Source organism: Oncorhynchus tshawytscha, linkage group LG08 (genome assembly GCF_018296145.1).
Source record: "Oncorhynchus tshawytscha isolate Ot180627B linkage group LG08, Otsh_v2.0, whole genome shotgun sequence".
Lineage (NCBI taxonomy): Eukaryota > Metazoa > Chordata > Actinopteri > Salmoniformes > Salmonidae > Oncorhynchus > Oncorhynchus tshawytscha.
The window spans coordinates 33,197,430-33,213,796 of record NC_056436.1 but is presented as its reverse complement, the minus strand read 5'-3'; the positions used below and the strand labels follow the sequence as shown (position 1 = coordinate 33,213,796).

The 16,367-nt window shown below is 43.5% G+C and overlaps 1 protein-coding gene across 1 annotated transcript; it reads right to left on the bottom strand.

The window, feature by feature from the left end:
- Positions 1-521: 521 nt before the first annotated feature.
- On the bottom strand, positions 522-3,095 carry insm1b (insulinoma-associated 1b). Its single transcript, XM_024429926.2, has one exon. It carries the CDS (start codon positions 2,832-2,834, stop codon positions 1,416-1,418), a length of 1,419 nt encoding a protein of 472 aa, XP_024285694.1. The 5' UTR covers positions 2,835-3,095; the 3' UTR covers positions 522-1,415.
- Positions 3,096-16,367: the final 13,272 nt, after the last annotated feature.

The following is a 16,367-nucleotide window of genomic DNA, read 5'->3' as shown; positions in this document are numbered from 1 at the left end:
TCTTCTTCCCCATATACACCCATTTCCCAATAGCCTACCATTTTTTTTTTACCTTTATTTAACTAGGCAAGTCAGTTAAGAACAAATTCTTATTTTCAATGACGGCCTAGGAACAGTGGGTTAACTGCCTGTTCAGGGGCAGAACGACAGATTTGTACCTTGTCAGCTCGGGGATTTGAACTTGCAACCTTCCGGTTACTAGTCCAACGCTATAACCACTAGGCTACCCTGCCGCCCCATTTAGACTTATTCGGCGGAAGATTGTGTCTCTTGAGTTTCTACCCAGGTGGATTTCCATAATATCTAATTTACACGCTAAAAATGGTTTTGTTTTGTTTTTCTAAAGGACAAATAATTATTTCTGACATCCATTTTAATGAATAATTCCCTATAGGTCCGTTTATTTTCTTGTTGATATGACTTGAAGTCAGGGAGGGCAGGCAGACCTGGGTGATGTAGGAGTAGTATTATTCAAGACAGTTTGTGTCAATGTCAAACTATAGCAAAATAAATGGTTTCATTTTGAAAATATTTTTTTATTTTGATGGACAGATAGATGACAACAGTGTACACATACAATCAAAGCGCTATAAAAGCCAACATTTAAGAAAATAAAAATGTTCATAGAAAAAGATTGCATCTAAGATAAGAGCTTTACGTTTTACAAGAGCTGTGGAGATTGAAGATTTAGACCGGTCCACGACAATTATCACAACTCCTAATTTTGACAAAACATTTGGCTACCACATGTGAACTGCCAGAATGACACAGAATAATCACACAATACAACAATAAATTACAGAATAGAATTGCAAATAGAATAAATAAATAAATACAAGTATTATGACGAAACAATATTGCAACAATTAATAATAAAATATGTGCCAGCATTCAAAATTAAAACAATCATTATGTTGACTTTTTTAAGGCAGTTGTACAGCAGAGTTTCGATGTGTTTAGGCTATATTCTAAAGGCATTTGTGGTTCTACTAAAAGGGAATGATTCGATATTTGCACGTTTTTAAGACAAAGTTGATAAGTCTGTCCTGTGATTCATAAGTTAGCATAAAGCTTAATGAAACAGAAATTCACAGTCTGTGAATTAAAAGGCTTTTATGAGGGAAAATGAAACAGTTCTTAGGTCTAGAAGCTATTAGGCTACTTGAGCACGTGTGCAGCTGTCCTAGAAAAATACCTTTAACAGTCAAACTAACACTTTGTTTTCTTTCAATAAACTATTTGAGAGAAATCTCAAAATATATGCCTATTTTTTTATTTCAAGAAATAGATAAGCATTCAACAACCATCTGATTGGCATGGATAGGACAGCTCTCATCGAACACACAATCTAAACATCAAGATGCCTGTCTTTCAGTAGTGTAGGCAATTAACTTGTTTTCCAACGCTCCCTTTGCTCAGCAAGCAGGGCGCACGGGCATTTGAAGCAGGATCACCTGCCTATTTTCCGACGGATGACATTTGTTGATGTGCCTCGTGAGTCCCGGTGAGCTGTAGAAAGTGGCAGAGCAGTACTTGCAGGAATACACCTGGGAGGAGTGCATGAGACGCAAGTGTCTCTCCTGGTTGGCCCTGTTGGGGAAATTCTCCCCGCAAACGGGGCAGAGAAGGCAGTCCACGGGGCTTAGATTCAGGGGACTTTGGTTTGTATTTTCCTCTGAGATTAAGGACACTGGCACCTGCTCTTCCACTCTGTCGCTGTTTTGAAACGTGTGGTCCTCGAACATTTTATTCTGCAAGGCTTGGTGTCCCAGGATGTGTTTTCTTAGGTATGCTTGGCGCTTAAACCTCTTCCCACAGTGTTGGCAGTTGTATAAACCGTCTTCTGAGCCCGATTCAGACATACCTGGGCTGGGGGAGTCTCTGTCACTCAGAAGCTCGATTCTTGGGTCTTTGGCTTCCTCTGGGGTGGACTTGACACCGGGGGGAATTTTGGCGATTTCAGATTTGATGCTCGGTGTAGATGGTATCCCGGCTGCACTCTGCGCTCTCGGTTTGTGCCAGCGCCGGTGAGAGGCGAGGTTAGCCGGGCAGCTGAACATCTTATCACACTCAGGACACCTGTACTCAACTCTCACTATCCTAGAGCACTTGTGCTGGGCCAAAGAAAATGGATCAGCGTATGCTTCCTTACACAATTGACAGACAAACTCTCCTAACGGCTTCCCACCTGCCGACGTCTGCGTTCTGGGTTTAAAGTCGACAGGAGCCTCTTTGATTTTCAAACCAAGTACCGGAGACGTTGTCATTTCGTCTTCAAAATTCAGTTTTCTGATGGCTTTGGGTTTTTTGGAGGCAGGTTTGCTCTTGCGCTCAGTGTCGGATGCGGGCCTCTTAGTACCGCCCCTGATGGCTGTAGCGGGGATCCTGCTGGTGGTGCCGCTGCGGTTGCTGTTGCTAGTGCCTATTTTCAAATCCACGGGGGCGAACAGGAGATGATCTAAACTGCTGAGGGAGGCAGGTGTCGGGAATGATTCAGCAGAAATTGGCGAACCTAGATTAAAACTTCTTTCGTAATATCTCCTCTCGTGGTCCTTGCTGATGGGCCTGGTGGGGCTGTAGAGGGCTTGGTACACAGCCTCTTGGTTGCCAAACTGAACCCCTTTAGCATCCAGACTGGGGACCGGGGCGTCTGCTGCGATGTCTGGTGATGGAGCTGCGCGGTCCGGACTGGACGCAATAGAGACAGGCGGAGATGAGTCCACCTGACTCTGAAAGGCTGGGATGTGATGCTCCTGCTCATATTCATCTGTACGAGTCCTGTAGGAAACATGTGCTGATTTCTTGTTTCTTTTTACCAGGAATCCTTTAGGCATCTTTGCGAATGACAGAAAGGCACTTTGGAGAGGTGGGCGAAGGCTCGGATGATATCCAGGTTTGTGAAATTACAGTCACGCCAGGAGCCTCGGTTGCTAACTTATATTTTCGCTAAGCTATTGATCTCTGTGGTGCTGAAATGTTTTCGTCTCCAAGGCATAGCTGCACTCTTTTTATGCCAGAATGATGCTATTGTTCTCGCCCCTTGTTGCCGCATCCTCAACCAATCAGACGAAACGAAGATCCCGGTGGATTTGGATGTGGGAGGGTTCAAAGCCTGTGTTTGGTGGATTTCGTTGAAGGATGTGCAGATAGCTTAGCAGATGTACTTGCGGTTTATTACATTAATGTGTGCGCTCGGCCACTCCCCGACAGAGGCACACGCCCGGGCCCTCCTCCTTTTACGGTTTGATGGTTCTCTATACAAATACACACGTGCCACGGCTTTGTGCCTCTCCTTTGGGGGCCACCGAGCTGCCAAAAGGAAATGTCCGTCACTGCCACAATCATCAGAATTGTGAATTAAGACGGGGATTGGACTGGAGAGGGGTCCGGTTGAGAAGGCAACAAAGACGTTGCAAATGGGTTATTTGCATTACTAGAATAAAAGACAACAAAATGAAAATCTAAAAACTTGGGCAGAAAGTGATGTCAGTGGCGATAGTAAAGCAATGGCACACACGTGTTGTTGTAGGCTATTGTGGTGTAATGGGACTTTCCCCCCAGTCAAAAGCAAGCTTTACGCACGAACCTCCAACAACATAACAACATGTGTGTGTGTGACATTGGTATAAGGCCCTATCTTCCAAAAGTCGATACGCAGGGTTATTGTTTTACACAAGCAAGGCAAGACTTCTTGAAAATAAACATGATTTGGTACGAATGTATTTATTTGGGCACGAGTCTGTCTCGGCAGTTTAACTGTAGTTATACATCAGACATCCCACTATAAGTAATAAGAAGGGTTCTGGTCATGGTACACAATAGCCACGGGAACGTCTGCCCACACTGGATATCCCGTTTTTGTTTGAAAGGCAAATTGACCCCTTCACTGTGAAATAAGACTCACCGCCAATCTGTCCTAGAGATAGGCGCGTGCTGTGTGTAATCACTGCCCGAGCGCGCACAATGTTGCTCTGTCTGGAATGTGATATGGATGTCATGTGCAACGATAAAACATTTTTATGTCTGTAAAAATATCCTTTTACAAACTGTTCTTGTTTGATAAGGTTACGTTCTTGTTGGAAACAAATCCATGCATCTGTATCCTACTATTACTCATTTTGTGAAATATTAGTTGGTTTTCAAAGTTTTACTCTGAAGTTTACATTTGGAATTAATATATCGTCTACCTTCTTCAAATCAAGATTGGTTTGATGTTTTTAATTTTGGCACTTTAAGTTGCATGTAGGCTATTATAAAACACTTTCAGAAAATCAGAAATCTTGCATGGTTCAATTCTTTGAAAATGTATTTCCAAAGGATATGTAAATTGAGCATTTTCATACTGTGTTTTGTAGTCAGGGTTATTTTTGATAATTTATTGTCAGTTTTGTGCATACATTACATTTAAATGTAGGCCTATACAATCTTACAGCCATCAAGTTTAGAGAGTACGCTATATGCTTACAAGATCGATCATCTACGATTATTTTTGTCTAGTAGGCCAAGAGTTATGGTTGCCTGCGTTTTATAATAATATCTTCAGATGAGCGTGCATGCATCACTTGGCAGAGCGTGCTTTCTTTTTCTCTGCGTGGGGAAGCAAGGCAAGAATAGTCGGGGAGGCCTATTGTTCTCCTAATTTGCATAAAGCTGCTGTATGACCAAGTCAAATAATTACACCATCTTTAGTTGAAACATGCGCCTTTTGAATGGGTGGCTCTGTTCTGATGCGCTTTCGCTTGTTTGAATGCAAACCGTTAGCTTTGTGTAATTCACATTTTGTCTCTCTTAAATTATACATATATAGCAACGTCTTTCTACATTTAACTTTTTACATTAACAAGTTTAAAAACGAGTTTTCTCCCCTTATCAGGCCATAGTGTTGTAAAAATGTGAAATAGTCAACAATATATAGGTCTTTGCTAAAGGCCAGTCACATTATAGGCCCACGTAGGCCTACAACCGTTCATGAATCGGCCCTTATACATTTGAAGTCGGAAGTTTACATACACCATAGCCAAATACATTTAAACTCAGTTTTTCACAATTGCTGACATAAAATGTAAAAAAATCCTGTCTTAGGTCAGTTAGGATCACCACTTTATTTTAAGAATGTGAAATGTCAGAATAATAGTAGAGATAATTATTTCTTTCAGCTTTTATTTCTTTCATCACATTCCCAGTGGGTCAGAAGTTTACATACACTCAATTAGTATTTGGTAGCATTGCCTTTAAATTATTTAAATTGGGTCAAACGTTTTGTGTAGCCTTCCACAAGCTTCCCACAATAAGTTGGGTGAATTTTGGCCCATTCCTCCTGACAGAGCTGGTGTAACTGAGTCAGGTTTGCCCCCTTGCTCGCACACGCTTTTTCAGTTCTGCCCATACATTTTCTATGGGATTGAGGTCAGGGCTTTGTGATGGCCACTCCAATACCTTGACTTTGTTGTCCTTAAGCCATTTTGCCACAACTTTGGAAGTATGCGTGGGGTCATTGTCCATTTGGAAGACCCATTTGTGACCAAGCTTTAACTTGACTGGTGTCTTGAGATGTTGCTTCAATATATCCACCTCATTTTCCTCCCTCATGATGCCATCTATTTTGTGAAGTGCACCAGTCCCTCCTGCAGCAAAGCACACCCACAACATGATGCTGCCACCCCCGTGCTTCACAGTTGGGATGGTGTTCTTCGGCATGCAAGCCTCCCCCTTTCTCCTCCAAACATAACGATGGTCATTATGGCCAAACAGTTCTATTTTTGTTTCATCAGACCAGAGGACATTTCTCCAAAAAGTACAATCTTTGTCCCCATGTGCAGTTGCAAACCATAGTCTGGCTTTTTTATGTTGGTTTTGGAGCAGTGGCTTCTTCCTTGCTGAGCGGCCTTTCAGGTTATGTCAATATAGGACTCGTTTTACTGTGGATATAGATACTTTTGTACCTGTTTCCTCCAGCATCTTCACAAGGTCCATTGCAGTTCTGAGATTGATTTACACTTTTCGCACCAAAGTACATTCATCTCTAGGAGACAGAACGTGTCTCCTTCCTGAGCGGTATGTTGGCTGCGTGGTCCCATGGTGTTTATACTAGCGTACTATTGTTTGTACAGATGAACATGGTACCTTCAGGTGTTTGGAAATTGCTCCCAAGGATGAACCAGACTTGTGAAGGTCTACAATTTGTTTTCTGAGGTCTTGGCTGATTTCTTTTGATTTTCCCATGATGTCAAGCAAAGGGTCACTGAGTTTGAAGGTAGGCCTTGAAATACATCCACAGGTACACCTCCAATTGACTCAAATGATGTCAATTAGCCTATCAGAAGCTTCTAAAGCCTTGACATCATTTTTTGAAAATGTCCAAGCTGTTTAAAGGCACAGTCAACTTAATGTATGTAAACTTCTGACCCACTGGAATTGTGATACAGTGAATTATAAGTGAAATAATCTGGAAAAATTACTTGTGTCATGCACAAAATAGATGTCCTGACCAACTTGCCAAAACTATAGTTTGTTAACAAGAAATTTGCTGCGTGGTTGAAAAACGAGTTTGAATGTCTATAACCTAAGTGTACGACTTCAACTGAATATGTTTTGGCTATAGTCCGTGTTTGTTCCACAACGTTTTTGCTGGCAGTTCTATTATTCGTGGTTCGTGGAGCTACACGCTTTGATGGCATTTTAAGGAGTTCCTCTCCACCCTGTGATCAATTCTAAGAGCGCGTGGGCCGGTATGTTGGGGTTTCAGCGGATGCGTGTGCGTGTTTGCTCAGTGGCGCGTGCTGCCCTGCAAGAGTGGAAGCGCTGAAGGATCGGCGCATCATTAGCATACAGCTGCCTTTCCATCCATACATAAAGTCATCTTAATCCGCCCCTAAATAGACTATATATTTGGAGCCCTGAGCCCTATGCCACAACATCACTCGGCCTGGTTTAATGTTGGAAAGGGGGTCTTCTCTCTAAATGTCAAATAATGCTTAGTGATGTGGGGAACCATTCATGTCCAGAGTTTCTGCTTGTTAGTGCTGCTCTTTTGATTGACTGATGTAGGCCTATTTAACAAAACACAATTCCCTAATGTGCTGCAAGTGGCAACTTTTAATAAATTACACTAAAGTTAAATATCAAACATTGTATGCCACTTTTGTACAGCATGATGATACAGGCCTACAACATTTACCCAGAATGAACCTCTTTCTGTGTTCATTCAATTCAGACTCAGCTCACAGTCTGCCTATTTTATAGCACCACCTACAGGTGAAATTAGGATGCAGAAATTGAAGCAAGGGGGATCACTCTGAATAACTGTTGGCTCCCTTTCTGGTCGAATCCTTTTGGGTTGCGAGATATGAAACATAATTTAAAAAGATCGCAAAAACTATCAAACTATATTTCTCTTTATGATAAATAACACCCTCTTAGGCCTCACTCCCCCCTATCTGAGATATCTACTGTAGCCCTCATCTTCCACATACAGCACCCGTTTTGCCAGTAACATTCTGTTAAAGGTCCCCAAAGCACACACATCCCTGGGTCGCTCCTCTTTTCAGTTCGCTGCAGCTAGTGACTGGAACGAGCTGCAACAAACTCAAACTGGAAAGTTTTATCTCAATCTCTTCATTCAAAGACTCAATCATGGACACTCTTACTGACAGTTGTGGCTGCTTTGTGTGATGTGTTGTTGTCTCTACCTTATTGCCCTTTGTGCTGTTGTCTGTGCCAAATAATGTTTTGTGATGCTAGCATGTTGTGTTGCTTCCATGCAGTGTTGTCATGTGTTGCTGCCTTGCTATGTTGTTGTCTTATGTCTCTCCTTATGTAGTGTTTTGTTGTCTCTCTTGTTGGGATGTGTGTTTTGTCCTATATTTATATTGTATTTATTTATTATTTTTTATCCCAGACTCCCGTCCCCACAGGAGGCCTTTTGCCTTTTGGTAGGCCGTCATTGTAAATAAGAATTTGTTCTTAACTGACTTGCCTAGTTAAATATAAAAGAAATAAATGATCCCCGAGATATCCATTTCACCTATTCCGTTCGCCCACTGTCTGAATCTCACCCACCCCCATCCTGTTAGAATGCTCAAAGGATGTCACTGTAATTTACACTCATCATGACATGGGCTCCATGAATGGCATTGTCAATCAATGATTGTCATGGATGAGCTGTAGGGCCATTGTGCTTGTGTGTAATCTGCTAGGGAGAATCCATTCAGCATCAAGGACAGGGCCAGTGAGGAATCTAGATTTAATCGGGGACTTGGGGGTTTCTAAGAACCAGGACAGAAAGACTTATAGACTTTGTCTCCTTGCAGGTGGACAACATGTCTGTCCGACATTTCACCTATTAGATCCTGAAACAATATTTAGGAAAACATTGTTTTTTCTACAATATTTTACGATATACAGTACCAGTCAAAAGTTTGGACACACCAACTCATTCAAGTGTTTAGCTTTATTTGTACCATTTTTCAACATTGTAGAATAACAGTGAAGACATCAAAACTATGAAATAACACATGGAATCATGTAGTAACCGAAAAAAATGTTAAACAAATCCAGATGTATTTTATTTTAAAAAGTAGTCACCCTTTGCCTTGATGACAGCTTTGCACACTCTTAGCATTCTCTCAACTAGCTTCACCTGGAATGCTTTTCCAACAGTCTTGAAGGAGTTCTCACATGTGCTGAGCACTTGTTGGCTGTTTTTCATTCACTCTGCGGTCCAAACCATTTCAATTGGGTTGAGGCCGGTTGATTGTGGAGGCCAGGTCATCTGATGCAGCACTCCATCACTCTCCTTCTTGGTCAAATAGCCCTTACACAGCCTGTAGGTGTGTTGGGTCATTGTCCTGTTGAAAAACAAATGATAACCCCACTAAGCTCAATCCAGATGGGATGGCGTATCACTGCAGAGTGCTGTGGTAGCCATGCTGGTTAAGTGTGCCTTGAATTCTAAATAAATCACAGACAGTGTAACCAGCAAAGCACCCCACACCATCACACCTCCTCCTCCATGCTTCACGGTGGGAACCACACATGTGGAGGTCATCCGTTCACCTACTATGCGTCTCACAAACACATGGCGGTTGTTACCAAAAATCTCCAATTTGGACATCAGACCAAAGGACATATTTTCACCGCTCTAATGCCCTTCGCTCGTGTTTCTTGGCCCAAGCAAGTCTCTTCTTATTACTGGTGTCCTTTAGTAGTGGTTTCTTTGCAGCAATTCAACCATGAAGGCCTGATTCACGCAGTCTCCTCTGAACAGTTGATGTTGAGATGTGTCTGTTACTTGAACTCTGTGAAGTATTTATTTGGGCTGCAATCTGAGGTGCAGTTAACTCTAATGAACTTATCCTCTGCAGCAGAGGTAACTCTGGGTCTTCCTCTCCTGTGGCGGTCCTCATGAGAGACAGTTTCATCATAGTGCTTGATGGTTTTTGCGACTGCACTTTAAGAAACTTTTAAAGTTCTTGCCATTTTCCAGATTGACTGACCTTCACATCTTAAAGTAATGATGGACTGTCATTTCTCTTTGCTTATTTGAGATGTTCTTGTCATAATATGGACTTGGTCTTTTACCAAATAGGACTATCTTCTGTATACCACGCCTACCTTGTCACAACACAACTGATTGGCTCAAACGCATTAAGAAGGAAAGAAATTCCATAAATTAACTTTAACAAGGCACACCTGTTAATTGAAATGGATTCCAGGTGACTACCTCATGAAGCTGGTTGAGAGAATGCCAAGAGTGTGCCAAGCTGTCATCAAGGTAAAGGGTGGCTACTTTGAAGAATATATTTTGATTTGTATAAAACCTTTTTGGTTACTACATGATTCAATGTGTTATTTCATAGTTTTGATGTTTTCAATATTATTCTATAATGTAGAAATTAGTACAAATAAATAAAAAACCCTTGAATGAGTAGGTGTGTCCAAACTTTTGACTGGTACTGTACAATGATTTCCTAAATAACATCTTCCAAATATTGAGTTTTGCCTTCAGAACATTCTCAATTCGTTGGGGCAGCATCCCTCAATTCGTTGGGGCCCATCCCAACATGGGCCAGCATCCCTGTGGAACGCTTTCAACACCTTGTAGACTCTACAAGGTGTTGAAAGCATGTTGACTCCAATCAAGTTGGCTGGATGTCCGTTGAGTGGTGGACCATTCTTGATACACACAGGAAATTGTTGAGCGTGAAAAACCCAGCAGCGTTTCTGTTCTCGACACACTCAAACCAGAGCGCCTGGCACTTACTACTATACCCCGTTCAAAGGCACTTATATCTTTTGTCTTGCCCATTCACCCCCAGAATGGCACACATACACAATCCATGTCTCAATTGTCAAGGCTTAAAAATCCTTCTGTAACCTCTCCTCCCCTTAGCTAGCATATGGAAATGGTTCCCGGAAACATGATGTCTCCTAGCCCTGGGGCATAAATTAAATCATCTGAAACTTCCGAGAGCTGCTCAGAAATCTCTCCAGTCCGTTGGTTGTGTCCCACCAGAGCCTCCTGTCACCAAGCCCTGGAATGTTAAATTGTTAAACGCTAATTCACCTCAGAGCCATGGAGGTGGATCAAGTGATTGTTCTATCTGGGCTGGTTAAAATGTGATGCCCTGTCTCTCTCCTCAGGGTTCACCTCTGTCATTCCACACATTCCTTTTCTATATTCATGAGCGAACCACAAAGAGCAAGCGGTGCGACTGCTGTGTTACAGATAATAAGGACAGCAGGCGCCAAGCTCCCCACTGCAGGTTTTCTCTCTGCTACAGCTCATTCAATTATCTGACAAGAGTTCTTTGAGACAGAGCTGCACTATGGGGGTGCAGAGAGGGAAATTGAGGTACATACGGGTGGAGACACACACACACACACACACACACACACACACACACACACACACACACACACACACACACACACACACACACACACAATCCAACCATTCTCCAAATGCATTTTGAAACAACAAACGCGCAGGTTTTCTTCCCTGGTGGATTCTATTAACAGATGTTTACTCATGACTGTAGATATTATTTTCTGTAGTGCGGCAGCATGGTGACCTAGTGTTTTTTTTGTGTTTTTTTTTTACGGCTGTGTATTTCTTTTCCTTTAAGATCAGAACGTACTGTGATGTCCATTTACACCCCAGGTCATGAACAACCAACCATAATGACCGTAGTGACTCAATGTACAGAAATGAAACTGGAAACATCGCTCATATGGATTCTTTTTTGAGGTCACCATTATCTTGATGAAACTGCTGAAGACAGAGGCATCATCAAGAAAAAGCAAGAAAGATGGCCGCTCAGAAACCTAATGAGCCACATCCTCCCTCGATTGACAAATGGAGCCCTCAGCACTTCATCTTACATTCTCTATTTTCCTGTGAACCATACATCAACCACCATCCCCTTTCATAACCTGCCAGAGAATCAGGTCACAGCTTACCTACCCCACTGAAGTTCAAGTTTAAAATAGTTAAGGTAAAGGTTAAGGTTAGGGTTGGAGTTAGGGTTGGGTCAGGGTTAGGGTTAGAGTAGGGGTTCAGGTTAAGGGTTAGGGTTTAGGGTATTTTGACCAATCACATCAGAACGCAGCCTATACGTATGAATGTAGGCCTATTCAAACCACGTTTTATTGGTCACATACACATATTTAGCAGATGTTATTGCAGGTGTAGCGAAATGCTTGTGTTCCTAGCTCCAACAGTACAGTAGTATCTAACAATACACACAAATCTAGAAGTAAAAGAAGGGAATTAAGAAATATATTAATATTATATAGAGAAATGTCAGACTGGCATTGACTAAAATACAGTAGAATAGAATACAGTATATACATATCAAATGAGTAAAACAGAATGTCAACATTATTAAAGTGACTAGTGTTCCATTATTAAAGTGACCAGTGATTCCATATCTATTTAAATGGGGCAGCAGCCTCTAAGGTGCAGGGTTGAGTACCCGGGTTGTAGCTGGCTAGTCTCAGTCCCAGCTTTGATGCACCTGTACTGACCTCGCCTTCTGGAAAATAGCGGGGTGAACAAGCCGTGGCTCGGGTGGTTGATGTCCTTGATGATCTTTTTGGCCTTCCTGTGACATCGGGTGCTGTAGGTATCCTGGAGGGCAGGCAGTGTGCCCCCGGTGATGCGTTGAGCAGACTGCACCACCCTTTGGAGAACCCTGTGGCATATTCACCTATGACTTGTTTGCAATGTTTTGATCGATATCAGAAACTGTTGGTATTAGTTTTAGTGCTTTGACCTGAGACACCCACCAAGCTGTTAAAGGCTAGAGTAAAGGATGTCACTTCAGAACCCTCTGGATGGAGAGTGGCACTGTGGTAGCTGTCCATGGTGCTGTATCTTAACTCATGACTTAGAATGAGGGTAGATGGGATGAAGAAGACATGACTGGGTGTGTGTTGTAGGATAACCTTAGGTCAGTTAGTCGAATCCATTTAATTTATCCGTAGGTGATTATTAGGCTTACCCTTCTTCTACTCAGAATACTTAGCATTCATTTGTCATTATGATTTACTGAGGGGAAAACCCTGATATCAAAGAAGCCTAAATGACTTCAGCGGCTAAGAAACGGATGAATGTTTCATGTTAATTAAAGTTTGTACTAATGTATCAATGAGATGATTTATTCAGCTGCTTTGTCATGAATCATTTGTATATCTGTTGCAAACTTGTCATCCTTTGTTAATTAATTCATTTTTCCAGTAAGATGTTCTTCAATGCATGAGAAATACAACGATTAGATGGAATAATTTGAGACTCAGACAGTCCTCAAGTATACACAACATATACACACACACAAAAATGACGATGTGTGATGAGTTTTCAATGTCACATTTCCCAAAGCTTGTCCAAAATGGACACACTCCTGATTTAGATGGCATAATTAGCATTCTTCTTTGATTATTAAATGATCCCCCTAATTAGTCACTATAATGGGGTTAATCAGACTCTGCTCATCACACTTATTATTTTCTCCCAGAAAAAAAATACTTAATTAATTATATCAATCTTTTCATCAGCAAGGGCACCATACCTCCCTCCGAAATTAATATCATGTTGTAAATGGAAGTAAGGAGCAGGCCGGATCCAGACAGATGAAAGATTCCTCTCATGTTAATTAAGTCCTAATTATGCAGTGGGAGTTGGGAGCCGTTTGCATAATAAATTAGATGAGATCAGTCATGGAGTGGCCTGTGGAGTTGCTCCGAGACCCCCTCCACCACCTACCCCTACTGCCTCCACCACCTACCCCTACTGCCTCTACCACCTACCCCTACTGCCTCCACCACCTACCCCTACTGCCTCCACCCCACTACCCCTACTGCCTCCACCACCTACCCCTACTGCCTCCACCACCTACCCTTACTGCCTCCACCCCACTACCCCTACTGCCTCCACCCCACTACCCCTACTGCCTCCACCCCACTACCCCTACTGCCTCCACCACCTACCCCTACTGCCTCCACCCCTCTACCCCTACTGCCTCCACCACCTACCCCTACTGCCTCCACCACCTACCCCTACTGCCTCCACCCCCTACCCCTACTGCCTCCACCCTCTACCCCTACTGCTCCACCCCTCTACCCCTACTGCCTCCACCACCTACCCCTACTGCCTCCACCCTCTACCCCTACTGCCTCCACCACCTACCCCTACTGCCTCTACCACCCCTACCCTCCACCACCTACCCCTGCCTCCACCACCTACCCATAGTGCCTCCACCCCTCTACCCTACTGCCTCCACCCCTCTACCCCTACTGCCTCCACCCTCTACCCCTACTGCCTCCACCACCTAACCCTACTGTCTCCACCACCTACCCCTACTGCCTCCACCACCTACCCCTACTGCCTCCACCCCTCTACCCCTACTGCCTCCACCCTCTACCCCTACTGCCTCCACCACCTACCCCTACTGCCTCCACCACCTAACCCTACTGCCTCCACCCCTCTACCCCTACTGCCTCCACCACCTACCCATGTACTCTGTGACCCTGTAGAGAGGCCTGTCAGCCAGCTGGGAGTAATGAAAATGTTAACATGGAGCTTAGCGGTTCAGCTAGTTGGGCTTCTGCTAGTATTAGGTAGGGTCAAAGAACCTGGAGGATATTAATAATGTACATACAGTATATATGTGTTTCAATGTATCTTGAGGTCCTCCTTTAAAACAATGCTCCATTCTGGGTACAGGGTAGTGAACCTTATTGTCCCACCTAAACACAAACAACCTGCATGCATTTGCCAGAGGATTAAAATACCCCAATACTGCCTGCACTGGAGGCCGCCTGTGACTGAAATAAACGCTGTACCTCGTAATTGTGTGGTTAATCACTGCCATTCTGTAGTGTATGGACTTAGGTTCCTTGAGCTGATTTGCTCCATACCCTTAACAATCAAGTGTTGTGTGATTGGAGTCCACAGTCATGCGTTGCCCTCCACGGCCGAGTGGGATTACAAAGAGTATGATTAGTTAATCAAATCAAGATCCCCATTCTCTAGATTTCTGTCCTTTCTATGTTTGTGTGTACACCTTATCTAAATGGAAATTATACTGCGTTGCACTTCAGGGAGGATGAATCTGCATGTGAATGGTGATAGTAGGCAACAGACAGTGGTGAATATATGATAGGATCTTTCACTCTCAATCATAGTGTTATGGCATCATAATCCTATAGTTTAACTGCGCAATTATCCGTGTTATTCACAACTGAGGACTCATTCAATGGTCAAGAAAATCATAATTTACGAGAAAAACTGCACTTCAACTGTATGTAAGGATACACAAGACAGAAAAGTGCATTACGTGCAATACGTCAAAAGATAGGGCCATTTCTCAGTTTAAGAACATCAAATAGCATGTGAAAGACACAATAGGCTGGCACAGTACTCAGCTCAGGGAAATCATGTTCATTCTATTGTATTGGTGTGTACCCCTGGGGTTCAGGACAGACTGTGGCGCCCAGGAGAACAGGCAGCGATGTCAACAGATAAATGGGGTTCTGTCCGGGGCCTTCTGATATTTCCTTCCAGGGACAGCTAACTTGACCTGAGCACCATGCCTGGGACCAGCTCAATTATCTACCAATGACAGAAGCCCATTGTCAGAGCGTCTTTACCAAGAAGATACAGGGCCGTGGATGCCCCCATCCATCTCTGTCCCGGGGGCGATTGATTGTGACGTGGGGTAGGGGGGGATTCCATTCTGATGACTGATGGGAGGACCCCTTTGACTCTCAGCACATGGTGAGCAGAGGCAGGGGTATGATGAGGGGTCAGGGCAGCTGGTGGGGGTAACAGGGGTTGGATAGGGGGTGGGGGTAGCCGGTATCACAAGATCGAGGGGTGCCTGGACAAAGCACCCCAGCCAACCCCCTGAGTCTATCAGCCACCCCATCCATCACCCGCTCGCTTTGTGATTAGCCTAGTGTCTGCTAATCGTTTCATCATCAGAGGGATATAATGGTGATGACAACAGACACAGGCTGACAGTGAGGCCCTGCTAGGAGTGTCAGTCCACGGGGACCTAAGTGCCCGCAAGGTGCCGTATGCCAGCAGGCCAGCTGTATTAAACGTGTGTCCCTGTATGCTTTCTTCCTGGGGTTTCTAGCAACTGAGAGTCAACACTGCAGCCACCACAGAAGGTGTATTCATGACCAGATAGGTCATACTGTATTGTGTTTGAAGAGTGGTTAATGGTTACACAAGGAAGAGGCCGACATAGGTATCTATTGAGTTTGGGTATTCTGAAATGAACACCTGCCTTGTTCAGTAATAACTGCTGAACCATTGCCATGGTGTTTTTGAGTTTCTCGAGAATGTAACATTTCATTGAAAATCAATTTCCATACACAACATTAGGAAAATTAAATAAAGATGATCTCTAAATCTCATTACATCTGAGCAATGTTCCAACTTGTCTCCTCTTCGTCCTCCAGCGCTCCCAGAAATCTGCCAGTGAGAGTATGATATTAGAGTTAACCAGCGGAGAGAGGATGCCTTTGGAAGGTTGTTAAACACAGCCTCGCTCCACTGGCCTGCTCCAGCAGCTTAGCACCCTAATCAGCCTGAGAGGCCCTTATGACAAGCTCTGGAGCTCCACTCGGAATACGGTGTTGCTGGAGGGATGTGGGGATACATATGAGATAACCTTGGGCGAGGCTAGGCGTTTTCCCCTGACTTCATGACCAGGAAAAACACTGGGCTCTGGTTCCAAATCAAGTGTCATTCATCTATCTCTAATAGTTGTCTGTAGTTGTGCGCACATAAGAAATATCAACGGACGCAGAGAAGCTTGAGATTGAACTTCACTCAGTTTTCCCCATTAGTTAACACT

Bases quoted from the DNA above. Each gene is read 5' to 3' on its own strand.
- insm1b (XM_024429926.2), bottom strand. From the start codon at position 2,834: ATGCCTAAAGGATTCCTGGTAAAAAGAAACAAGAAATCAGCACATGTT.